Source organism: Sceloporus occidentalis, unplaced genomic scaffold (genome assembly GCF_023333645.1).
Source record: "Sceloporus occidentalis isolate IW3139 unplaced genomic scaffold, rSceOcc1.0.p SCAF_428, whole genome shotgun sequence".
NCBI classification, from domain to species: domain Eukaryota; kingdom Metazoa; phylum Chordata; class Lepidosauria; order Squamata; family Phrynosomatidae; genus Sceloporus; species Sceloporus occidentalis.
The window spans coordinates 217230-244430 of NW_028317408.1; the positions used below are offsets into that span (position 1 = coordinate 217230).

The 27201-nt window shown below is 47.7% G+C and overlaps 1 protein-coding gene across 3 annotated transcripts; it reads right to left on the bottom strand.

Moving 5' to 3' along the window:
• Positions 1-1287: 1287 nt before the first annotated feature.
• On the bottom strand, positions 1288-14281 carry LOC149272645 (tropomyosin-like). 3 transcript variants are annotated; one of them, XM_089506875.1, is made up of 9 exons: positions 14156-14269; positions 10732-10857; positions 9090-9223; positions 8855-8972; positions 8708-8778; positions 7987-8062; positions 6183-6245; positions 5371-5440; positions 1288-1370 (listed from the first exon to the last, which is right to left on the bottom strand). In XM_089506875.1, exons 1-9 carry the CDS (start codon positions 14267-14269, stop codon positions 1288-1290), a joined length of 855 nt encoding a protein of 284 aa, XP_089363001.1. The 3 variants fall into 3 exon arrangements, with proteins under 3 accessions (XP_089363001.1, XP_089363003.1, XP_089363002.1); XM_089506877.1 differs by lacking the exon at positions 10732-10857 and having other exon boundaries at positions 14156-14281; XM_089506876.1 differs by lacking the exons at positions 6183-6245; positions 10732-10857.
• Positions 14282-27201: the final 12920 nt, after the last annotated feature.

A 27201-nucleotide genomic window follows, 5' to 3' on the forward strand; every position in this document is an offset into this window, starting at 1 on the left:
CATTTGCAGAATTTAGACTCTTGGTTCCTCTGGGCTTCAGACCCCTTTGTACACTAAGCCCTAGAGGCAGGGGCATTTTGCACACAGGGTTAACTAAGATTTTGTCCCTGGTATTCAAGGTGTACCTGAATCCCACCCGTAATGGGGTGTATCACGAATCCCACCCATAATGCGGCGTGTAGTGTATCCCACTCGTAATGCAGCGTGTATCCCGGATCCCACCCGTGACGGAAGCCTCCATCACTGGGACCACTGGAGAAGCCTGACTGCCAGCCTCCTCCCTATTGACTATGGGCCCTGGGTTTGTAAAGGCTTCTGTGTCCCCCCCAGCAGTATCCTCTCATCACTGGCTGAGGGGATTATCTCCGGCAGACAGCCAGGATCTGCCACCAGGGAGAGGCCGCCATTTTTTGATGTTGTATAAATCAGTCTCCCCCCACCTATTGTATTGTTAATCCCGTTACTGCCCCTGTTGTCTCTGAGAGGCAGATTAAGGGGGCGGTTTGTGTCCCAATATCTTGTTTTATGTTAATGTGTGTTTTGCTGGATATATCCAGCTCTGTGTGTCTGAAATAAATCAGTCTTGGTTTGGTTTTACCCTACACTGAGTCTCGGCTAGTGACTGGGGAACCGGGGAAAGTGTGTTGTCCCAGGCTAAGGGAGCACAAGACAGCGGAGGTAGTCGGTCGGACTAGCCAGCTCCGTGACACAACCCGTAATGCGGCGTGTATCCCGGATCCCACCCATACAGCGGCCTGTCCCTGCTCCCACCTGTAATGCGGCGTGTAGCGGATCCCACCTGTAATGCAGCATGTATCCCGGATCCCACCCGTAATGGGGTGTATCGCGAATCCCACCCGTAATGCACCGGGTCTCGCACACAATAAATTACCCGCATCCTCAGGTTAGGGATAAAATTGCTGTTTTATTTGTGATGCTTTTTACAGAAATGATGCTCTGAACAGATCCCCACGCCTGGACAGTCCATGGCACAGAGCTTGTCCGGAGGGGCCGGACGTGTGCCTCGGGCTGCTTTTTGCGGCGCGTACTCTGACATCTGAGATCTGCCCTCTCTGAGAGCGGATGTCCTGTGATGCCCCTGGTCTGGGCCGGGCCGGTGGCCGGTAAACACAAATCTGTTGTGTTTTAGAGCGACGGCAAAGTGTGATCAGAAGACAAAAAGCTGTGAGACACAAGATAGATTTGGGGCAAAGTGGGAACATTAAATGGTCCCAGAAAGCATTGAGTGAGAGGCCACCGGAAAAGCCGGGAACAGCGACGGGGCAGCTACATGTTGTTCAGCTCCAGCAGCGTTTGGTCCAGGGTCTGCTGGATCTCTATGTTCTCCTCTTTGGCGGCCGAGAGGCTCTCTGGGGACAAGAACCATCATTGGCGTCAATAAAGACAAAGAGAAACGCGCGTCTAATCAGTCCCAAAGAGCTTTAGCGCTGCTGCATCTATTCTCCCACTTCCCAAGATAACAAGACCTCCCACTACAGATTCCCAGGCAGAGTACATGCGCGGGTTCTTGGTAGCCATGCCTGGCAGTTAATGGCCTTGCGCCACTTTTTGCATTTTGAGACAGGCGGGTAGAACAGGAGATCACTGAATAGGAAAGAGACACGTTAGTGAGAGAAGACTTCAGTTTCTAAGAGTGATAGCGGTAATTCCAAAACTATTCTGACATTTCTATTTGTCATTCTCTCCCCTTCCCCTCTTCCCTGCCATTCTCTCCCCTTCCCTCTTCCCTGCCATTCTCTCCCCTTCCCCTCTTCCCTGCCATTCTCTCCCCTTCCCCTCTTCCCTGCCATTCTTTCCCCTTCCCCTCTTCCCTGCTGTTAGAAAAATGCTTGTTATCATAAATATTATTGCTGACAAAGACAGTAGAAAATGTCTAGTCTATTATGTATCACGAGTTGCGCCAACATATCTATTAAGAGGCGTAACCTGCTTAAAAAGTAACCAATCAGAATGATGCATGCTATTAGAAGCAGATAAGTATAAGAAGTTATATAAATCATGTAATCCAAATATGTAATTAGACAACGCTTCGACTTTTTTGTGTTGTGTGCCTTGTCTCGATTATGCGCATAATCTATTAAAGGAAATAACTTTTTCTGAGGAGAATTCGACCATTAATTCAACCAACACCTGCCATTCTCTCCCTTTCCCCTCTTCCGTCATTCTCTCCTTTTCTCCTCTGCCCTTTAATTTTCTCCTTTTCTCCTCTGCCCTTTAATTTTCTCCTTTTCTCTTCTGCCCTATTTTCCTGTTCTATTCATTACCGCATGTAAATAGCTGCAGGAATTCTTTAGCTGTATGTTTTGACACTAAAGCTCCCCGGTGTCCGCAGATGACCCAGTTGCAGATTTTAATATATTCCGGTTCCTATCCCGGAGGCAGCGGCCGGTAACCGGACACCCAGCTCAGTATTCTCCATTAATTCCAGCCTCTGTCTCCCGTCACTCGGCCTCCACCTGATCCACTCCACTATTTTAACAGCCAAACCCCAGCTCAGCCATTATTAAGCAGTTATTGCTGAATCTCCCTTAAGGTCCCGTCGGCCCATATCCTTTCCTCCATGCCCTCCCTGGCTCTCCTGCTGCTTCCTCTGCCGCCGCGTCCTCATCTTGGTGACAGAGAGGATGGTGGTGAAGGTCTCTACTTTCCCCAACCTGCGTCCCTCAGTTTCTGCTAAGATCTTTCTTAAACCTTTCTCTTCATATCTTCCTCTTCTCCGATGTCCCCTCTCTCATGCTTGATGGCTTCACCTTCTCTAAATTCCTCTCTTTTACATCTTCCTTCAGTCTCACGCAGTTTACACTCTCTCATACTCACCAGAATGGACACAGCGCTGACCCTCTCATTTCTACCATGTGACTTCTCTAAAGCCCCTCTTCCCTTCTCCTGCCATCGCCCGTTACCCTGCACTCTTCCTGTCACTCTGGACCTCGCCCAATCAGACAGCTGGTTCCAAATCTTTACTCGACCTTCATCCATCTGGATCCCGCTCTGGACACTCTCCTAAGAGCGTTCTGACTAAAGTGAGTAGTGATTTGCTCTCCGCTTAGTCCAGGGGTCCCTCCTGTCTGTGAATCTTCCTGGGTCTGCTGCTTTTGACCCCATGGGGTCACCCACTTCTCCTTTAAACCCTTCAGTCTTGATCTCTCTGCTCTCTCCTGGTTCTCACCCCCTCTCGCTGATCGTACCTTCAGTGTCTCCCTTCCCAGTAACGCTTCCCTTCCCCCGCAGTCTCGGGCCCCTTCCCAGGGCTCAGTTCTCGGGCCCCTTCCATTCTCACTTTATGCTGCCCCCCCTAGCAAACTCATCTCATGCTTTGGGTTTTGAAGGACACTCAGCTCTACCTCCTCCTCGAACAAAAGGGTGATGCGGCAGGTGGAGATTTCACTCTAACTTTTTCATTTATATTTTTTACCTTTTTTTGGTAAATTTGCCACCTTTTATGAAATATCGAACGGTGTTACTGGTGAAAGGAAACTAGAGAGCAGAAGAAAAGGCCGAGATCAGAGCTGAGGAAAGTAAACTTTATTACGATAGCAGCAGAGAATGTGACAGACACAGGACAGGTCAGATAGTGAGGGGGGAAATGAAAGCTGCCCTCAACCTGCCCTCAACCCTCATACTGCAGACCACCAGGGCCCCTGCGTGTCATTGCAGCCCCCTCAAAAAAAAGCAAATTGGGGAGAAACAGTCGCTAAAAGAAATACAGAAGAAAACGGAAGAAACAGGAAGGAAAAGTGGTGACGAAAAAGTGAAAACTTATAAGAGACGTGCGTGACAGTCCCGAGAGGAACGGCAGACATATTGATAAGAGACATGCATCGACTGCTTAAAAGAGACATTCAGTATGTGGTTTTGGTGATGCATCTCGTGCTGAAGGAAGAGACAGGCAGTGGAGGTCAGAGGAAGAACATGGACGTGTCACGGCAGGAGAGAGACAGCTGCGGACAGGCTTTAGAGGGAGGTGATGTCATTAAGAGCGTTGTCCAGCTCCTCGCTGATCGCTTTATACTTCATCTTCTGAGCATACACCTCATCTACAGGAAGCAAGAGGGAGCGCACGCAGGAGAGGGTGCGCCGACGGACAGACGGACACCAGCACGTGGGGGAGAAGAGCGACGGGTGAGGGATGGACATGCAAAGACATGAGATCCAGGGATACAACGACAGACAGACAAACACACGTGTCCGAGACCAACCGGAAAACATAACGCAGGGAGTGAGAAAGATGAAAAAATAGGTAAGAAAGTGGCAATAATCACCTACAAAATAAAAGAAATGCGGTGAAGCGACAAGCATGACATGCAGAGGGCAAGCAAGAGACCCGTGAAATCCGCCACACATAACAGAGGAGCGCTGAGAAAAGAGACAGAGCGGACAGCGGGCCAGAGCAAAGGCAAAAACCGAGGGTAAAGAGAGGCAGAAACAAGCGAGGGGGAACAGGCAGGGGCAGAAATTGGAAATAGAGAATAGAGAGATAGGCATCAACAAAAAAGAGAGAGCAGACAGCGGGTGACAAGAGAGAAGGTACAGACAGAAGTGAAAAGCAGGATTTCAATGTTTGGCCAAGTGGTCAGTAAAGGGTTAGGTTGACAGATGAGCCAAACAGTGAGGAGCATTTATGGGGGATGTGACGGGGCAGATGTAACGGGGCAGATGTTTACAGGGCAGATGTTTACGGGGCAGATGTTTACGGGGCAGATGTAACGGGGCAGACTGAAGAGAAGGAGAGTGGCAAACAACCATGAACCCGAAGCTCCTGGTGCTAACCGGTATCAGATAAAAGGGCTTTACTCATTAAGGAAGGAGATTGCGGGAGAGCTTCATAATGTACAGTGAAGGTGGGGAGATTGATGGTTCTGCTCTCCTGCAACCTCTCAGTTTAGTGAATAAACCCATTAAATGTGAGAGACTAGAAGAAGGACACAGAGGGAGCACGAGGAAGTGCAGGGGGAGAAGGAAGACGCACAGGGAGAGGACAGGGAAGTGCAGAGAGAGGGCGAGGGAGTGCAGAGAGAGGGCGAGGAAGTGCATAGAGAGAAGGAAGAAGTGCAAGGAGAGAAGGAAACGCAGAGCGAGAGTGAGAGGACGGGGAAGTGCAGAGAGAGGGCCAGGAAGTGCAGAGAGAGGACAAGGGAGCAGAAAGAGAGCATGCAGACACGTAGAGAGAAAGGATGAGGACTCGCAGAGAGTGGACGAGGAAGTGCAGAGAGAGGATGAGGATGGGCAGAGAGAGGATGGGCAGAGAGAGAGAGAGAGAGGACACACAGAGAGAAAAGATCAGGACGCGCAGAGAGAGGAGGAGGACGCGCAGAGACAAAGATCAGCATGCGCAGAGAGACTTTTTACCTTCCAGATCATCAATCGTTTTCTCCAGCTTGGCCGAGGATTTCTCTGCGAATTCGGCTCTACTTTCAGTCTGAGAATTAATCAGAAAACCCGGGTCTGAGAATCTTAAAATCCTGAGAAACGTCCCCAAATTCTTATTATACAGGAGCTAAATCTGTGCATTGAGAATAACCCCGTCCCACAGAAAGGCCAGGAAGCGGGCAGAAAGTTGTGCGTCTAACACACCAAAGATTTATAAAAACTACAAAACTACACACCGTCAGCAGACAGATCAGCAAATCAACCCCGAACCAGACCCCCCCACACAGACCAGCGGCAAAGCCACACGGAACCCCCAACCAGACCCCGCCACACAGACCAGCGGCAAAGCCACACGGAACCACCAACCAGACCCCCCCACACAGACCAGCGGCAAAGCCACACGGAACCCCCAACCAGACCCCCCCACACAGACCAGCGGCAAAGCCACACGGAACCCCCAACCAGACCCCCCCACACAGACCAGCGGCAAAGCCACACAAAACCCCCAACCAGACCCCGCCACACAGACCAGCGGCAAAGCCACACGGAACCCCCAACCAGACCCCCCCACACAGACCAGCGGCAAAGCCACACGAAACCCCCAACCAGACCCCGCCACACAGACCAGCGACGAAGCCACGCAGAACCCCCAACCAGACCCTGCCACACAGACCAGCGACGAAGCCACGCGGAACCCCCAAACAGCGCGCCCAGACACCACAGCGGTTCCTCTACACGTGTCCTCTACTTGTGTCCTCCACATGCATCCTCTACGTGTGTCGCATCCTCACCTCCTTCAGTCTGTCCGTCAGGAACTTGATTTCCTCTTCGTATTTGTCTTCTTTTGAAGAATACTGTAAAACGAGAGGAAAAACTAAAATAATCCAGAAAGTGGGTTCCATCAGAAATAGAAGTAATGGGTAGAGAGGCTCGGGCGAGAGGTCATTGGCAGTCGGAATGCGGTGACAGCACAGGTGACTCACGTTGCAGAGCGAGGGGTCGGGTGAGACCGGTTATTATTGGCAGACTCAGCTCGGGGCAGCATCTACTCACCGAAGAGGGCACTCACCCCATGGTGGGCTTTTACTAAGACAGAGGGGTTGGAGAGGAAGATTTTCTAACAAATGATACAGACTCTTAAAGATAGTCCTAATGCACGTGGGTCGGGAACATCAACTGAGTGAGAAACCCTAAAGAATGGCAGCCAACAGTGATGTCACCCACAAAATACTGATGATTAAAAACTAACAAAATATCATATAAAAACACGGGGGTCTCGCGCTCACTCCCAGATCAAATATCTGCTTCCTGCCTACTTCTCACTGGCACAGCTAACGCCACACGCCCAGAACATTAACAGAGAGGATCGATACCTTATCCGCTTGCGCCTCAATGGATTTTAGATTATTGGTGACATTCTTCAGCTCTTCCTCCAGATCAGAACATTTACTGTACCCAGACAGGAACGCGGAGGAGAAGGGAACAGAGAAGAAAGGAAACAAACGACACAAAAAGAGAAAAAAGTAAGAGGTTGGAGGTATGTAATATAAAGAAGGATGGCAAGCAACAGACAGGAGAGAACAAATGGCAGAGGAACCACAGGAGAGAGGGTAGGAGGATCACCAGAGGAAAGAGAGAAGAGATGGAGTAAGGCAAGAGGATGCCAGAAGAACCATGGGAGAGGAGGACAGGAGAACACCAGGGCAAAGAGAGGAGAGAATGGGGGAAGGCAAGAGGATGGCAGGAAAACCACTGGAGAGGAGGACAGGAGAACACCAGGGGAAGGAGAGGAGGGAATGGGATGGCAGGAGAATCATTGGAGAGAAGGATAGGAGAACACCAGGGGAAGGAGAGGAGAGCATGGAATGTCAGGAGAAGGATATGAGAACACCAGGGAAAGGAGGGAAAGGGATAGCAGAAGGAGATGAAAGGAGAAAAGTAAACCTTTTATAACAGAACTATTTCTTCTGGCAGGGAGACGGGTGACATTATGGCCAGACACACATCCGGATGATCCCTCTTTATCCACCTGATTATACCATGGAGATGTCTCTAGTGACCCCGCCCACGCAGATCTCCATGAGAGAGAATGGCGGTGATATTATAGTACATTTTCACTGTGTTTCCATGTGCATCAGGTAGACTATGCAGTGCTTAGAGAATAATGCCCTGCAAAGGTGACCTTAAGGACCGGGGTCAGAGACAACACTGAGAAAAAGATGGCGGTGCAGACCTGTCCCTGGAAACAGAGCCTAGATTAACAGGAAGGAACATGCACAGCTACAGGAAGTGATGTACTGAACGACAGGAAGTTCTGCAGAACTAAAGGAAATGGTGCATTGAGGTGCAGGAAGTGGGATACACAGCAACAGGAAATTGTGTATTGAACTACAGGAAGTGGTGTATTTTACTACAGGAAGTAGTGTGCAGCTAAAGGAAATAATACATAAGAGGTACAGGATGTGGTGCAGAGCTCCAATAAATGGGGTGCTGAACAACAGGAAGTGATTGAAGAACTAAAGGAAGTGAAGTGTAAAAGCAGAAGAAGTGGTGCACAGAGGTTAGAGATGGAAGTGGTTTCTTCCCCTCCAATACCTCTTCTTCAGCAGCAATTACAGATTTCAGACTCTGGTCCATGGTTCGGAGCTCCTCTTCCAGCTGCCGGAGCCGACTTGGGGAGGAAAGGTTAAAGGTTAAGGGCTCCATGCTGGCTTCTTAGGATATTAGGAACATTGTTAGAACTGTATATCCTATAACACAGAACATTATGAAACTACCCCAATACTGGGGCTTTACCCACGGGGCAAACACAGCTGATGTGACGGTATACAGAGCCAGACGGACCATACAAGGAACAGGACTATACAGAGAGTGGGGTATAAAGAGCGCAAGTAACAGCGTGTGGGGTATAAAGACTTATAATGTATATAGAATGGAGGTATACAGACTGTATGATGTATATAGAATGGGGGTATAAAGACTGTATGATGTATATAGAATGGGGGTATAAAGACTGTATGATGTATATAAAATGGGGGTATAAAGACTGTATGATGTATATAGAATAGGGGTATAAAGACTGTATGACGTATAGAATGGGTAGTATGAAGACTGTCTGGCTCCACAAGGTGTGGGTAGGAAGGACGCACACAGAATGAGGGGCTCTTCCTACATCAGACTCATAGAAGTGGTGCTGTAAAGGTACCCTAGCTCTGTGTCTGCAGCCATCCCTTTGGTATAGCAGTACTGAGTATCACAACCTCTCCCGCTGATCCCAGACCTGACTCAGGAAGTGAGTACTCGTGAGTTCACAAACCTCTCAGCCACCTCTGCCCTCTCTTCTGATCGCTCCAGCTCCCCTTCAAGGATGACAAGTTTTCTGGCTACCTGTGAAGAGACAGGAGGAGAGGTGACTCATGTACCCCGAGCGGACATTTTGCCCCGTGGCTCCTCGGGAACTCACCTCTTCATACTTGCGGTCAGAGTCTTCTGCGATGTGTTTGGCCTCTTTCAGCTGCTGCTCCTGATCGTGCATCTTCTCCTCATCTTTGGTCGCCCGGTTCTCAATGACCTTCATCCCCCTGTGTTGTAAACACACGTGTAACATTCATGAACCCCGAGACTATCCTGACTCAACAAGATGTACCCCATGTTGAAGCCCAGACGATGCAGGCCGAGTGTCGCTCTGATGAACTCACCGTTCGCTCTCATCGGCCGCTTTCTCTGCCTCCTCCAGCTTCTGTAACGCGGTCGCCAAACGCTCCTGGGCCCGATCCAGCTCCTCCTCTACCAGCTGGATGCGCCTGTTCAGGGAAGCAACATCTGCCTCGGCCTGAAACATAGAGAGGGTAAATGAGAAGGGTACATGGGGGGGGGGACCCCTGTATTACAGTAATAGGGAGGGGGCGTCTGTATTACAGTAATGAGGAGGGGGCGTCTGTATTACAGTAATGGGGAGGGGGCGTCTGTATTACAGTAATGGGGAGGGGGCACCTGTATTACAGTAATGAGGGGGCGCCTGTATTACAGTAATGGGAGGGGGGACCTGTATTACAGTAATGGGAGGGGGCACCTGTATTACAGTAATGAGGAGGGGGTGCCTACATTACAGTAATGGGGAGGGGGGACCCCTGTATTACAGTAATGGGGAGGGTGGCGTCTGTACTAAAGGAATAGGCGGGGGGGGCACTTGTATTACAGTAATGGGGAGGGGGGACCCCTGTATTACAGTAATGGGGAGGTGGCGTCTGTACTAAAGGATTGGGGAGGGAATGGGGCTCGTGGGTTAAAGGATATATCAGGTGTTCGGTTTAAATGATTTAAAGGCCTGGATCATTAACAGGATCTTTTACTCCTTCCTCCCCTGAAATAAATGACAGCGTGGGGACTCCCTGTCAGTATACCGGGAATATACCCCCAGTACTGGGGCCCTGTCAGTATACCGGGAATATACCCCCAGTACTGGGGACTCCCTGTCAGTATACCGGGAATATACCCCCAGTACTGGGGCCCTGTCGGAATACCAGGAATATACCCCCAGTACTGGGGACTCCCTGTCAGTATACCGGGAATATACCCCCAGTACTGGGGACTCCCTGTCAGTATACCGGGAATATACCCCCAGTACTGGGGCCCTGTCAGTATACCGGGAATATACCCCCAGTACTGGGGCCCTGTCAGTATACCAGGAATATGCCCCCAGTACTGGGGCCCTGTCAGTATACCGGGAATATACCCCCAGTACTGGGGACTCCCTGTCAGTATACCGGGAATATACCCCCAGTACTGGGGCCCTGTCAGTATACCGGGAATATACCCCCAGTACTGGGGCCCTGCCAGTATACCGGGAATATACCCCCAGTACTGGGGCCCTGTCAGTATACCGGGAATATACCCCCCTCCATTGCACGCTCTCCGGTAACCGTCTCCTATAAATATAAACGTGTATTGGGTGTAATTAACCCATTGAGAGGTGTTTACTCCGCCGCGCTCTCCGGTAACCGTCTCTTATAAATATAAGCGATAAATGATACTGTTCACACCCTATAAATAACGTCTATTTAATGACTTGGGCATTTAAAGGGGATCCTGCCCCCTGGGGTGAAACACATGAGCAGTGCGGGGGCAGATGCCCGGGGCACTGCGAGGGGCACGGTGTCATGTTTCGCGGTGACAGATGTCGCCAGATAATCCCCTGTATGAGTCGCCGTGTTACTGGCGCGTTTCGCAGACATGTTACAGTATGTATTCATCTCCTGGCACCGCCATTTTACCGTGAGTAGGGGCACATAGTGAGCGGGCACAGAAGGCTGAGTATGAGTGTTCTCCGGGCTTACTCACATCTGCCGCCTTCTTCTCTGCCAGCTCCAGCTTCTCCTGCGCGTCCTTCACGGACTCAGAGTATTTCTCCACCTCGTCCTCCGTCCCCTTCGTTTTCTTCTGCAGAGACATCACCTCTTCCTCCAGCTGTGGAGAGAAAGCCGGGGCAGGGGGGCAGAAAAAGAGGGTGATGGGTAGATGGGGAGACAGATTAGGGACAGGGAGAGGGGTAATAAGAGTTGAGGAGGGAAGAGGGGTGTGGGGGGGGCAAAGGGTTAAAAAACGTTATTAATAATGAATAGATTTCAGCAATTCTCTAATAATGCGACACGTTCTGCCTGCCAATGGCCCTGCGCTGGGGCAATAACTAAATCACACGAAAGGATCACGTCCTGGATGAACCATAACAAAGCTCCTGTGCATGCTCTATATACTATATATGTTCTGTATATACTGTATATGCTGCATATACTGTATATGTTCTGTATACACTGTATATGTTCCGTATAGACTGTATATGTGCTTTATACACGGTATATACTGTATATGTGATGTACACACTGTATATGTTCTGTATATACTATATATACTGTAAATGTTCTGTATATACAGTATATGTGCTGTATATACTGTATACACTGAATATACTGTATATTTGCTGTATATGCTGTATTTGTGCTGTATATACTGTATATGTGCTGTATATACGGTATATACTGTATATGTGCTGTATACTGTATATACGGTATATACTGTATATGTGCTGTATATACAGTATATATGGTATATGTGCTGTATATACTGTATATGTGCAGTATATACGATATATATATACTGTATATGTGCTGTATATACGGTATATACTGTATATGTGTTGTATATACGATATATATTGTATATGTCCTTTATATACGGTATATACAGTATATGTGCTGTATATATGATATATACTGTATATGTGCTGTATATACTGTATATGTGCTGTATATACGGTATATGTGCTGTATATATGATATATATACTGTATATGTGCTCTATATATACGACATATATTGTATATTTGCTGTATATGCTGTATATGCGCTGTATATATGATATATACTGTATATGTGCTCTATATACGGTATATACTGTATATGGCACATCCGGCACTGACCGCTGGACCTCGAGGCATCACTTAAAGAATGCCAAGGGGTATAAACAAACTTTCCCCCGGCGTTATAGAGTGTAAGCTTCCAGGGGCAGAGCGGCCTCCTTCTGCTCCCAAATGTCGTATTGTGTCTTATTATTACTTATAACTCCCTCCTGTTGTACATCGCTATGGCATCTGCAGGCGCTATATAAATAAATGTATGAGAACCGTCCTGCTCCATCAAAGAAGTAGACACAAGATGGCGATAAAGAGCCGCAAAAGTCATAGAGTGAGGGTGGGCAAAAACCTAGGGCAATTACTCTGTGTGCATGTTCCCTTATACCCCAATTACCCTGTGTGCATATTCCCTGATACCTCAATTACCCTGTGTGCATATTCACTGATACCCCAATTACCCTGTGTGCATATTCACTGATACCCCAATTACCCTGTGTGCATGTTCCCTTATACCCCAATTACCCTGTGTGCATATTCACTGATACCCCAATTACCCTGTGTGTATATTCACTGATACCCCAATAACCCTGTGTACATATTCCCTGATACCCCAATTACCCTGTGTGCATATTCACTGATACCCCAATAACCCTGTGTACATATTCCCTAATACCCCAATTACCCTGTATGCATATTCCCTGATACCCCAATTACCCTGTGTGCATATTCACTGATACCCCAACAACCCTGTGTGCATATTCACTGATACCCCAACAACCCTGTATGCATATTCCCTGATACCCCAACAACCCTGTGTGCATATTCACTGATACCCCAATTACCCTGTGTGCATATTCCCTGATACCCCAACAACCCTGTGTGCATATTCCCTGATACCCCAATAACCCTGTATGCATATTCACTGATACCCCAACAACCCTGTGTGCATATTCACTGATACCCCAATAACCCTGTATGCATATTCACTGATACCCCAACAACCCTGTGTGCATATTCACTGATACCCCAATTACCCTGTGTGCATATTCCCTGATACCCCAACAACCCTGTGTGCATATTCCCTGATACCCCAATAACCCTGTATGCATATTCACTGATACCCCAACAACCCTGTGTGCATATTCACTGATACCCCAATAACCCTGTGTGCATATTCACTGATACCCCAATAACCCTGTGTGCATGTTCCCTTATACCCCAATTACCCTGTGTGCATATTCCCTGATACCCCAATAACCCTGTATGCATATTCACTGATACCCCAACAACCCTGTGTGTATATTCCCTGATACCCCAACAACCCTGTGTGCATATTCCCTGATACCCCAATAACCCTGTATGCATATTCACTGATACCCCAACAACCCTGTGTGCATATTCACTGATACCCCAATAACCCTGTATGCATATTCACTGATACCCCAACAACCCTGTGTGCATATTCACTGATACCCCAATTACCCTGTGTGCATATTCCCTGATACCCCAACAACCCTGTGTGCATATTCCCTGATACCCCAATAACCCTGTATGCATATTCACTGATACCCCAACAACCCTGTGTGCATATTCACTGATACCCCAATAACCCTGTGTGCATATTCACTGATACCCCAATAACCCTGTGTGCATGTTCCCTTATACCCCAATTACCCTGTGTGCATATTCCCTGATACCCCAATAACCCTGTATGCATATTCACTGATACCCCAACAACCCTGTGTGTATATTCCCTGATACCCCAACAACCCTGTGTGCATATTCCCTGATACCCCAATTACCCTGTGTGCATATTCCCTAATACCCTAATTACCCTGTGTGCGTATTCCTTAATACCCCACTGTGTTTGTATCCCCCAGCCCATGTACCCCCAATCTCTGACTTTTATCCCCACCTTTCACACGGGTTTTATACCCCTATGCCCCCCAGTTTTTCCCCGCACCCCCGGTCTTGCCCCCCTTATCCCTGGGGCCCTGGTCTTTCCCTCCAATCTCTCCCCCCCATCCCCGGTCTTTCCTCCCTTATCCCCGGTCTTTGCCCCCCCCCCCCCAACCCCCGGTCTTTCCTCCCTTATCCCCGGTCTTTCCTCCCTTATCCCCGGTCTTTGCCCCCCTTATCCCCGGTCTTTCTCCCTTATCCCCGGTCCTTGCAACCCTTATCCCCGGTCTTGCCCCCCTTATCCCCGGTCTTTCCTCCCTTATCTCCGGTCTTTGCCCCCCCCCCCCTTATCCCCGGTCTTTTCTCCCTAACCCCCGGTCTTGCCCCCCTTATCCGCGGTCTTGCCCCCCCTTATCCCCGGTCTTGCCCCTTATCCCCGGTCTTTGCCCCCCGTACCTGTTTGCACCGGTCCTCCGCCTGCTTCTTGTCGCCCTCCGCCTGCTCCGCTCGGTCGATCGCGTTCTCCTTGTCCAACTTCAGCATCTGCATCTTCTTCTTTATGGCGTCCATGGCTGCGGGGACCGAGACCGGGAGACAAACCGAGAGAGAGAACGGGAGCGGGAGCGGGCGGCTGGGGGAGCGGAGCCCGGAGCCCGAGCTTTATATCCCGGGAGGGACCGGACCCGCCCAGCCCCGATCAGCACCTTGTAGGGGAGAGAGAAACCGACTGGGAGGGGCACAGGGGCAGGAGGAAGGGGGGCACGAGAGCCGGGGTAAAAAGAAAGTGGGCAAGAGAAGAGGGGCATGAGAGCTGGGGTGATATGAAGGGGGCATGAGAGCTGGGGTAATATGAAGGGGGCAGGAGCACGAGAGCTGGGGTGATATGAAGGGGGCAGGGGAAGAGGGGCATGATAGCTGGGGTAATATGAAGGGGGAGAGGGGGATGAGAGCTGGGGTAATATGAAGGGGGCAGGAGGAGAGGGGCATGAGAGCTGGGGTAATATGTAGGGGGGCACGAGAGCTGGGGGCATGAGAGCTGGGGTAATAAGAAAGTAGGCAGGAGGAAAGAAGCATTAAAGGTGGGGTGATATGAAGGGGCAGGGGAAGTGGGGCATGAGAGCTGGGGTAATATGAAGGGGGAAAGGGGTATGAGAGCTGGGGTAATATGAAGGGGGAAAGGGGCATGAGAGCTGGGGTAATATGAAGGGGGCAGAAGGAGAGGGGCATGAGAGCTGGGGTAATATGAAGGGGGCAGGGGGAGAGGGGCATAAGAGCTGGGGTAATAAGAAAGTGGGCAGGAGGACGGGCATGGAAGCTGGGGTAAAATAAAGGGAGCAGGAGAGAAAACAGACGGCTGGGGTAAAAGGAGAGGCAGGTAATGGGGGAGGGGCATTATGGGGCACAGCAGGTGCAGGTGTATGAGGTCTGGCCACATTATTATTTATATTGTTATCAATATGTCATTATTATTATTAATATATCATTATTATTATTTATATTGTTATTATATAATTATTGTTGTTATTATTTTTTTTTATTATTAATATATTATTATTAGTCTTTTTAATATTATTATTCTTATTGTTGTTATTGTTGTTATTATTAATATATCATTATAATTATTATTTATATTGTGATATAATTATTGTTATATAATTATTGTTATTTTTTATTAATATATTATTATTATTATTTATATTGTTATTATATAATTATTGTTGTTATTATTTTTATTATTATTAATATATTATTATTAGTCTTTTTAATATTATTATTATTATTTATATTGTTATTATATAATTATTGTTATATAATTATTGTTATATAATTATTGTTATTTTTTATTAATATATCATTATTATTATTATATTGTTATTATATAATTATTGTTGTTATTTTGTATTATTAATATATTATTAGTCTTTTTAATATTATTGTTATTATTTATATTGTTATTATATAATTATTGTTATTATTTTTTATTATTATTATTAATATATCATTATTATTATTAATATATCATTATAATTATTATTTATATTGATATTATATAATTATTGTTGTTATTTTGTATTATTAATATATTATTATTAGTCTTTTTTAATATTATTGTTATTATTTATATTGTTATTATATAATTATTGTTACTATTTTTTATTATTATTATTAATATATCATTATTATTATTAATATATCATTATAATTATTATTTATATTGTTATTATATAATTATTTATGTTATTTTTTTATTATTATTAATATATTATTATTAGTCTTTTTAATATTATTTTTATTATTGTTGTTATTAGTATTATTATTGTGTATCCCCTCAATAAGCGCACTTCAACGAGGATGCGCGGCGACTGTTCCCAGACACACAGAGAGGGGGCAAGTAAAAGAACAAGGAAAGGGCATTAAGAGAGGGGGGGCGCTGCCACCCGTTCCAGCCCGCAGAGATTCCCAGCTGTTATTTGTTGCTCCAGGACGTGGCAATATGACCCGTTATATGTAGCAGAGGGTAGAGGGGTCACGCATGACTGTCAACGGGGTCACCCGGCGAGAATGTTTATGGCGCATTTCGCGTTAATCCCCACACTTTCTAATCTGAGCTCGGGGTAATTATTTATTTCGTATCCATCGGCATTACACTCCCATACTGTGAGGAGAGAATGCTGCCATGGCGTCATTGGCTAGTGATGACATCATATCAAATGTTGCCAACTGAACGTCTATTCGGGCACAGGTCAAGGCAGCTGGCTGGCAAAAGTCCTGCTGTTGGGCAAGCTGGTAAGTATGCAGCATTCTCAGGTTGTGCTCATATGCCCCATCCTTCGCATTTAGTTAAATCGCTCGCCATTTGTTCCCCAAGGAATGGCTGCCGCGCTGCAGACCTTCAGATCACCTGCATGCCTCCCGGCTGCTTGGGAGTCAGCGCTGCTGCCCATGCGCAGAGTTCAGTGCCTGCACAGCACGCGTTCTCCGGTGTCAGCACTGCGGGGCGGCAGACCTCACCAGTAAACTGTAATATCACTGATAAAAATATTAAAACGTAGGGCCCCGCTCCCGACCCCTGATGATGTCATGGATAGCGAGCCTCTCGTGACATCGCACCGCATTGCTGCATATGCTCTCCTGCCACAGGACTTGTCCGCTGGGAGTTGTGTCCCACGGGTTGCGTGGGGGTCTTTCTCTTGCACCAGCCCAGGGAGCAAGTCCACCTCAATGGTCTGGTAAAGCCTTAGTTGGCAGAAAATGTGCTGAGTGGGTTAATCCTAATCCCCATGACATGGAGAGCGCGGACAATGAGCACAGAAAGGATCCAATCAGGGGATGAAGTCTTGTTTCTTGACCAGACACTCGGCTGTCATTACGTGGAATATGAAAATGCTTCAGCCAGCGGCCCGGGGCCTTCAAATCACAGCCAGGACTGGAGTATGAGTAGCGGTGGTCACGTGACCGGATCGGCCAGTAACAAGCTCCTTTGTGGTCACAATTTGCAGTCATTAAGTCTGGAAGCTGCCAGGGCCAGAGTTACTCTGTCAGGATCTCCAGCCAGCTGCCGGCAGTCACAGGAGCGGAGATACTCTGCGCGGTCACAGGAGCGGAGATACTCTGCAGTCACAGGAGTGGAGATACTCTGCAGTCACAGGAGCGGAGATACTCTGCAGTCACAGGAGCGGAGATACTCTGCAATCACAGGAGCGGAGATACTCTGCAGTCACGGGAGCGGAGATACTCTGCAGTCACAGGAGCGGAGATACTCTGCGCAGTCACGGGAGCGGAGATACTCTGCGGTCACAGGAGGGGAGATACTCTGCGGTCACAGGAGCGGAGATACTCTGCGCGGTCACAGGAGCGGAGAAACTCTGCAGTCACAGGAGCGGAGATACTCTGCGCAGTCACGGGAGCGGAGATACTCTGCAGTCACGGGAGAGGAGATACTCTGTGCGGTCACAGGAGCGGAGATACTCTGTGCGGTCACAGGAGCGGAGATACTCTGTGCAGTCACAGGAGCGGAGATACTCTGCAGTCACAGGAGCGGAGATACTCTGCAGTCACAGGAGCGGAGATACTCTGCAGTCACAGGAGGGGAGATACTTTGCAGTCACAGGAGAGGAGATACTCTGCAGTCACAGGAGCGGAGATACTCTGCAGTCACAGGAGCAGAGATACTCTGCAGTCACAGGAGAGGAGATACTCTGCAGTCACAGGAGCGGAGATACTCTGCAGTCACAGGAGCGGAGATACTCTGCAGTCACAGGAGCGGAGATACTCTGCAGTCACAGGAGAGGAGATACTCTGCAGTCACAGGAGGGGAGATACTCTGCAGTCACAGGAGCGGAGATACTCTGCGCGGTCACAGGAGAGGAGATACTCTGCAGTCACAGGAGCGGAGATACTCTGCAGTCACAGGAGCGGAGATACTCTGCAGTCACAGGAGGGGAGATACTCTGCAGTCACAGGAGAGGAGATACTCTGCAGTCACAGGAGCGGAGATACTCTGCAGTCACAGGAGCGGAGATACTCTGCAGTCACAGGAGAGGAGATACTCTGCGCAGTCACAGGAGAGGAGATACTCTGCAGTCACAGGAGTGGAAATACTCTGCAGTCACAGGAGCGGAGATACTCTGCGCGGTCACAGGAGCGGAGATACTCTGCAGTCACAGGAGCGGAGATACTCTGCAGTCACAGGAGCGGAGATACTCTGCGCGGTCACAGGAGGGGAGATACTCTGCGCAGTCACGGGAGCGGAGATACTCTGCAGTCACAGGAGTGGAGATACTCTGCAGTCACAGGAGTGGAAATACTCTGCGGTCACAGGAGCGGAGATACTCTGCAGTCACAGGAGCGGAGATACTCTGCGCGGTCACAGGAGCGGAGATACTCTGCGCAGTCACGGGAGCGGAGATACTCTGCAGTCACAGGAGAGGAGATACTCTGTGCGGTCACAGGAGCGGAGATACTCTGTGCGGTCACAGGAGCGGAGATACTCTGTGCAGTCACAGGAGCGGAGATACTCTGCAGTCACAGGAGCGGAGATACTCTGCAGTCACAGGAGCGGAGATACTCTGCAGTCACAGGAGGGGAGATACTTTGCAGTCACAGGAGAGGAGATACTCTGCAGTCACAGGAGCAGAGATACTCTGCAGTCACAGGAGAGGAGATACTCTGCAGTCACAGGAGCGGAGATACTCTGCAGTCACAGGAGCGGAGATACTCTGCAGTCACAGGAGAGGAGATACTCTGCAGTCACAGGAGGGGAGATACTCTGCAGTCACAGGAGCGGAGATACTCTGCGCGGTCACAGGAGAGGAGATACTCTGCAGTCACAGGAGCGGAGATACTCTGCAGTCACAGGAGCGGAGATACTCTGCAGTCACAGGAGGGGAGATACTCTGCAGTCACAGGAGAGGAGATACTCTGCAGTCACAGGAGCGGAGATACTCTGCAGTCACAGGAGCGGAGATACTCTGCAGTCACAGGAGAGGAGATACTCTGCGCAGTCACAGGAGAGGAGATACTCTGCAGTCACAGGAGCGGAAATACTCTGCAGTCACAGGAGCGGAGATACTCTGCGCGGTCACAGGAGCGGAGATACTCTGCAGTCACAGGAGCGGAGATACTCTGCAGTCACAGGAGCGGAGATACTCTGCGCGGTCACAGGAGGGGAGATACTCTGCGCAGTCACGGGAGCGGAGATACTCTGCAGTCACAGGAGTGGAGATACTCTGCAGTCACAGGAGTGGAGATACTCTGCAGTCACAGGAGCGGAGATACTCTGCAGTCACAGGAGCGGAGATACTCTGCAGTCACAGGAGAGGAGATACTCTGCGCAGTCACAGGAGAGGAGATACTCTGCAGTCACAGGAGCGGAAATACTCTGCAGTCACAGGAGCGGAGATACTCTGCGCGGTCACAGGAGCGGAGATACTCTGCAGTCACAGGAGCGGAGATACTCTGCAGTCACAGGAGCGGAGATACTCTGCGCGGTCACAGGAGGGGAGATACTCTGCGCAGTCACGGGAGCGGAGATACTCTGCAGTCACAGGAGCGGAGATACTCTGCAGTCACAGGAGCGGAGATACTCTGCAGTCACAGGAGGGGAGATACTCTGCAGTCACAGGAGAGGAGATACTCTGCAGTCACAGGAGAGGAGATACTCTGCAGTCACAGGAGTGGAGATACTCTGCAGTCACAGGAGGGGAGATACTCTGCGGTCACAGGAGCGGAGATACTCTGCAGTCACAGGAGCGGAGATACTCTGCAGTCACAGGAGCGGAGATACTCTGCGCAGTCACAGGAGCGGAGATACTCTGCGCAGTCACAGGAGCGGAGATGCTCTGCAGTCACAGGAGAGGAGATACTCTGCAGTCACAGGAGCGGAGATACTCTGTGCAGGCAGGAGCTGGGATCTGTGTTCATGGAAGTCAGGGTGTAAATCATGCTTTGGTAAGAGGCCTAACACTAAACCTTGCTTGCCCTCCACTCACTGTCGAGAGCCGGCCTCCCCTCCTGTCTATCTAATTGATCTCAATGCAGTTCTGTGCAGTTATGTTATGGGGCTAATAAGCCCTGGGGGCAGTTATCACTTAAGCCAGGGGTATGATAACATGGATACTGCAGGCATCTGACAATTACAGAATGAATTGGCGCAGCATCAAAGGGTCCTTTTGGGCACCAAGAACCCTATGGGGCCCCCTCTGTGCTTTGAGAGTCTCTGTGCGGGGCCCCTGGTTCTTTGAGAGTCTCTGTGCAGGCCCCGGTTCTTTGAGAGTCTCTGTGCGGGGCCCTGGTTCTTTGAGAGTCTCTGTGCGGGGCCCCGGTTCTTTGACAGTCTCTGTGCGGGGCCCAGGTCCTTAGAGAGTCTCTGTGCGGGGCCCCGGTCCTTAGAGAGTCTCTGTGCGGGGCCCCGGTCCTTAGAGAGTCTCTGTGCGGGGCCCCGGTCCTTAGAGAGTCTCTGTGCGTGGCTAGAAGTGGAATCTGCCTGCGCCAGGCCGCTGCCATATTCACTTCCGTCGGGAAGTTCGGCGGCTGCTGGAGCTTTCATGGCGCCGGGGGAACAGACAGGTGCTTCGGATGGCGGTCCTTGTAGCTCCGTCTGCTGCCCCCTTAAATATGGGGATGCCTTCCTGCCCCAGGCCGATTGTGCTGTGACTCGGAAAGGAAACGTAGTTACCCCACTGAGCAGCCGGAGGCTTGCTAATGCCCCTTCCCTGTGTGGGGTGCGTGTATTTTTCATTATATTGGGGGTAACAGTGATGCCCTGGGGCCCCTCCTGATCTCGATCTGCCCCTGGTGAAAGCTTTCTCATCCTCCTATAGGAACAGCCACGGTTCAGCTTCCATGTCATCAACCTCTAGAGTGCCCAAGGGGTCTTAGCGGCCCCCGAGGATGAGGCTTCAGGATCCATTGTGCTCTGTCTGTGAAGCGGCGTGACGGCTCCTGCATCCCTAACGGTGCTGCCGACACTTCCTGTGACTACGTCCACGGTAGAGACCGTTGAGTGCCCCACTGGGAACAAGACCTTCTAACATCACTAATAACTTAATAAAGAGAAAGGGTCCAAGTAGAGACCGCCAAGGTACAGAGAACGGGCCCAAGTAGAGACCGCCAAGGTACAGAGAGCGGGTCCAAGTAGGGACCACCAAGGTACAGAGAACGGGTCCAAGTAGAGACCGCCAAGGTACAGAGAACGGGTCCAAGTAGAGACCACCATGTTATCCCTCTGGGAACAAGAGTAATGGGCGTGGTTAAACTGCACTCCCCCTATAATGGAGAAAGAGGAGAGTGACCAGAAGACCTGTGGAAGCTTTACTTCACCTGGAGCCTCCAGGTCAAACCCACAAAGAGTCATATAGAGAGAGTCCAGGGGTGTATACAGAGAGGTCATGGATCCACAGAGAGAGTACAGGGGTGTATACAGAGAGGTCACGGAGCCACAGAGAGAGTCCAGGGGTGTATACAGAGAGGTCATGGGTAACGGGAGAGACGAGGGGAGGATGAGAGGGAATGTATGTATAAGTGTATGATGTCAGAGCGAGCGTGTTACTGTATGGAGGTAGTGTACGCATGTGTATGTATGTGTATGGTGTTACAGTGAGTGGGTGTTAGAGCGTGTTAGTCCGTGTTACAGTGAGTGGGTGTTACAGCGTGTTAGTCCGTGTTACAGTGAGTGGGTGTTAGAGCGTGTTTGCGTGTTAGTCCGTGTTACAGTGAGTGGGTGTTAGAGCGTGTTTGCGGGTTAGTCCGTGTTACAGTGAGTGGGTGTTAGAGCGTGTTTGCGGGTTAGTCCGTGTTACAGTGAGTGGGTGTTAGAGTGTGTTTGCGTGTTAGTCCGTGTTACAGTGAGTGGGTGTTAGAGCGTGTTTGCGTGTTAGTCCGTGTTACAGTGAGTGGGTGTTAGAGCGTGTTTGCGGGTTAGTCCGTGTTACAGTGAGTGGGTGTTAGAGCGTGTTTGCGTTAGTCCGTGTTACAGTGAGTGGGTGTTAGAGCGTGTTTGCGTGTTAGTCAGTTGGCCACTAGCCCCCGGCTCACTCCTGGCCAAGAGGTAGAGGTGCTACTGGGGTTGGGCTCCCAGGGTTTAAAGTGCGTGACGCGCTCTCTGTCCGCCGTGTGAAGGTTTTGGGGTCGCTCGCCGGCGGAGAAGATTTAGGTTTCAGGTTCTGCGAATCTCCGGGGCATGTGATGCGTCGATGACAGCAGAGAGATTATCAGCCTAGATCTGGCGCAGATTCCCTCCCGTAGAGGACACTCAGCACATTTCAGGACGCTCTCTCGGGAGACACAGCCCGGCTCCAGTCCCCCTCTCTATCTGTGGATAGACCCTGGCCCTGGTCAGACCGTCAAGCGTGCGCTCAAATGTGGGAGTGGGAGTGCTGTCTCATTGTCTTCCGGTGTCTGCCGTATTAAGATATAAAACATCTACTCACTATTTTGTGAACAAAGGAATTCAACAAAGTACAAGTGAGACATTTAGGGCAAGAGACAGAATCTAACACGAGAGGCTGAGATGGAATGGAAGGACATTTTAATTTACTGTGAAGGTGGTAGACAAGTGGAACAGTCACCCAGCAGAGGCGGTAAAGGCTAATACACTGAGGGGATTTAAACATGCATGAGGTGGGCATACGGGTCCTGAATCTAAGACGAGACCACCGACTGATTCAAGTTTGAGTCGTTACAGCAGGAGAAACGGGCGACTAGACGGGGGCCGGATGGGTCTGTCGGAGTCTATGTTTTCATTAATTTGAGGCTGTGGAGGTCAGGACTGGATGTGTGCTTTGGGGACGCTCTATTCACACTCCAAGCAGGACTATGACCTTGTCACAACTGACTGAAGCTCGTCCAACTCCTCACAAAAGGTCATAACGAGTTTGCTTATGGCGGCGTCCCGGGGGTGAGGGTATTCCGATCCCCTGGCAGCGCCTCCTCTCTGCCCCGCGGACTCTAACTGCCAACTCTTAAAGGGACGGCCATCCGGCCAATAAACGTAAAGTCTGTCAGGAGAACGTGCCTGTCGTCTGCTATCAATAAAGGGGAGTATTCACTAAACCAGAGGGAAGTACATTGAGCTAGACCTGGCCCTCAGGTCGGCCCTCCATAATGCGCAGGCGTCTGTGAACTCTCTGAGGACTCGGGGGGTACTAGATCCTTAAACCTGGGGTGACAGAACACGCAGGCACTTAGTATCTGACGTGCAGGTATTCTTACTCGGGTCGCCGCTCTCTCCTGCCTACCATGCCTTTCCTTTTGTCCTCAAATTGCTGTCATGTTTTTAGATATAAATAAATATACCATAAATATCCACGTCCTCCCATCAGCCCCGTCCGGACTGCCACACACATTGTGACATCTTCTGGATATTATGTCATCTCTATTATGTCATTACTCACCATCAGGGGGAGAGCTGTATGGGGAGGGGCCTGGGCCCCACAGTCCCAGATTGGTGTGATTCCCCCCAACATATCCACCTAGCATTTATCACGAGAAGAAGGAGACATAAGAGTTTTATTTTTCTTAAATGTTCTAATAGCAACTACTGGGGAATGTGTGGCCTGCTCTGTCCGGGAAGAGTGCATGCGCTGCAGGGTATGACACTTTGCCCCCAACTGATACCCCCATAGGAAAAATCCACCTCAGGTCAGCCAGGCAAGAGCAACTGATCATGAATCAGTCATATCCCTGTATATTCCTCATATTATATATTATATACTCTCCGGCCGTATAACTAATCCCGTCCTTATAACCCGTTATATCCCTGTATATTCCTCATATTATATGTTATATACTCTCTGGCCGTATAACTAATCCCGTCCTTATAACCCGTTATATCCCTGTATATTCCTCATATTATATATTATATACTCTCCGGCTGTATAACTAATCCCGTCCTTATAACTCGTTATATATCCTGTATATTCCTCATATTATATATTATATACTCTCCGGCCGTTTAACTAATCCCTTCCTTATAACCCGTTATATGCCTGTATATTCCTCATATTATATATTGTATACTCTCCGGCCGTATAAATAATCCCGTCCTTATAACTCGTTATATATCCTGTATATTCCTCATATTATATATTATATACTCTCCGGCCGTTTAACTAATCCCTTCCTTATAACCCGTTATATGCCTGTATATTCCTCATATTATATATTGTATACTCTCCGGCCGTATAAATAATCCCGTCCTTATAACCCGTTATATCCCTGTATATTCCTCATATTATATACTCTCCGGCCGTATAACTAATCCCGTACTTATAACCCGTTATATCCCTGTATATTCCTCATATTATATATTATATACTCTCTGGCCGTATAACTAATCCCGTCCTTATAACCCATTATATCCCTGTATATTCCTCATATTATATACTCTCCGGCCGTATAACTAATCCTGTCCTTATAACTCGTTATATCCCTGTATATTCCTCATATTATATATGATATACTCTCCGGCCTGTATCACCCGTTATATCCCTGTATATTCCTTATATTATATATTATATACTCTCCGGCCCTATAACTAATCCCGTCCTTATAACCCGTTATATCCCTGTTTATTCCTCATATTATATATTATATACGCTCCGGCCGTATAACTAATCCCGTCCTTATAACTCATTATATCCTGTATATTCCTCATATTATATATTATATACTCTCCGGCCGTTTAACTAATCCCGTCCTTATAACCCGTTATATGCCTGTATATTCCTCATATTATATATTATATACTCTCCGGCCGTATAACTAATCCCGTCCTTATAACCCGTTATATGCCTGTATATTCCTCATATTATATATTATATACTCTCCGGCCGTATAACTAATCCCGTCCTTATAACCCGTTATATCCTGTATATTCCTCATATTATATATTATATACTCTCCGGCCGTATAACTAATCCCGTCCTTATAACTCGTTATATCCTGTACATTCCTCATATTATATATTATATACTCTCCGGCCGTATAACTAATCCCGTCCTTATAACCAATTATATCCCTGTATATTCCTCATATTATATACTTTCCGGCCGTATAACTCATCCTGTCCTTATAACTCGTTATATCCCTGTATATTCCTCATATTATATATGATATACTCTCCGGCCTGTATAACCCGTTATATCCCTGTATATTCCTTATATTATATATTATATACTCTCCGGCCGTATAACTAATCCCGTCCTTATAACTCGTTATATCACTGTATATTCCTCATATTATATATGATATACTCTCCGGCCGTATAACTAATCCCGTCCTTATAACCCGTTATATCCTGTATATTCCTCATATTATATATTATATACTCTCTCCTGTATAACTAATCCTGTCCTTATAACCCGTTAAATCCTGTATATTCCTCATATATATTATATACTCTCTGGCTGTATAACTAATCCCGCCCCTAATAACCCGTTATATACTGTATATTCCCCATATTATATATTATATACTCTCCGGCCGTATAACTAATCCCGTCCTTATAACCCGTTATATCCCTGTATATGCCTCATATTATATATTATATACTCTCCGGCCGTATAACTAATCCTGTCCTTATAACCTGTTATATTCTGTATATTCCTCATATTATATATTATATACTCTCCGGCCGTATAACTAATCCCGTCCTTATAACCCGTTATATCCTGTATATTCCTCATATATATTATATACTCTCCGGCCGTATAACTAATCCTGTCCTTATAACCCGTTATATCCCTGTATATGCCTCATATTATATTATATACTCTCAGGCCGTATAACTAATCCTGTCCATATAACCCGTTATATCCCTGTATATGCCTCATATTATATATTATATACTCTCCGGCCGTATAACTAATCCCGTCCTTATAACCCGTTATATCCCTGTTTATTCCTCATATTATATATTATATACTCTCCGGCCGTATAACTAATCCCGTCCTTATAACTCATTATATCCTGTATATTCCTCATATTATATATTATATACTCTCCGGCCGTGTAACTAATCCTGTCCTTATAACCCGTTATATCCCTGTATATTCCTCATATTATATATTATATACTCTCCGGCCGTATAACTAATCCCGTCCTTATAACCCGTTATATCCCTATATATTCCTCATATTATATACTCTCTGGCCGTATAACTAATCCCGTCCTTATAACCCGTTATATCCCTGTATATTCCTCATATTATATATTATATACTCTCCGGCCGTATAACTAATCCCAGCCTTATAACCCGTTATATCCCTATATATTCCTCATATTATATACTCTCCGGCCGTATAACGAATCCTGTCCTTATAACCCGTTATATCCCTGTATATTCCTCATATTATATATTATATACTCTCCGGCCGTATAACTAATCCCAGCCTTATAACCCGTTATATCCTGTACATTCCTCATATTATATATTATATACTCTCCGGCCGTATAACTAATCCCGTCCTTATAACCAATTATATCCCTGTATATTCCTCATATTATATACTCTCCGGCCGTATAACTAATCCTGTCCTTATAACTCGTTATATCCCTGTATATTCCTCATATTATATATGATATACTCTCCGGCCTGTATAACCCGTTATATCCCTGTATATTCCTTATATTATATATTATATACTCTCCGGCTGTATAACTAATCCCGTCCTTATAACCCGTTATATCCCTGTATATTCCTCATATTATATAATCTCCGGCCGTATAACTAATCCTGTCCTTATAACTCGTTATATCCCTGTATATTATATATGATATACTCTCCGGCCGTATAACTAATCCCGTCCTTATAACCCGTTATATCCTGTATATTCCTCATATTATATATTATATACTCTCTCCTGTATAACTAATCCTGTCCTTATAACCCGTTAAATCCTGTATATTCCTCATATATATTATATACTCTCCGGCCGTATAACTAATCCCAGCCTTATAAACCGTTATATCCCTATATATTCCTCATATTATATACTCTCCGG

Coding starts and splice junctions, on each gene's coding strand:
- LOC149272645 (XM_089506875.1), bottom strand. CDS start 14,269: ATGGACGCCATAAAGAAGAAGATGCAGATGCTGAAGTTGGACAAGGAG. Junction 9,224..10,731: donor CAGAGAAGAAGGCGGCAGAT/GTGAGTAAGCCC, acceptor TCTATGTTTCAG/GCCGAGGCAGATGTTGCTTC. Junction 8,973..9,089: donor GCGGCCGATGAGAGCGAACG/GTGAGTTCATCA, acceptor TTTACAACACAG/GGGGATGAAGGTCATTGAGA.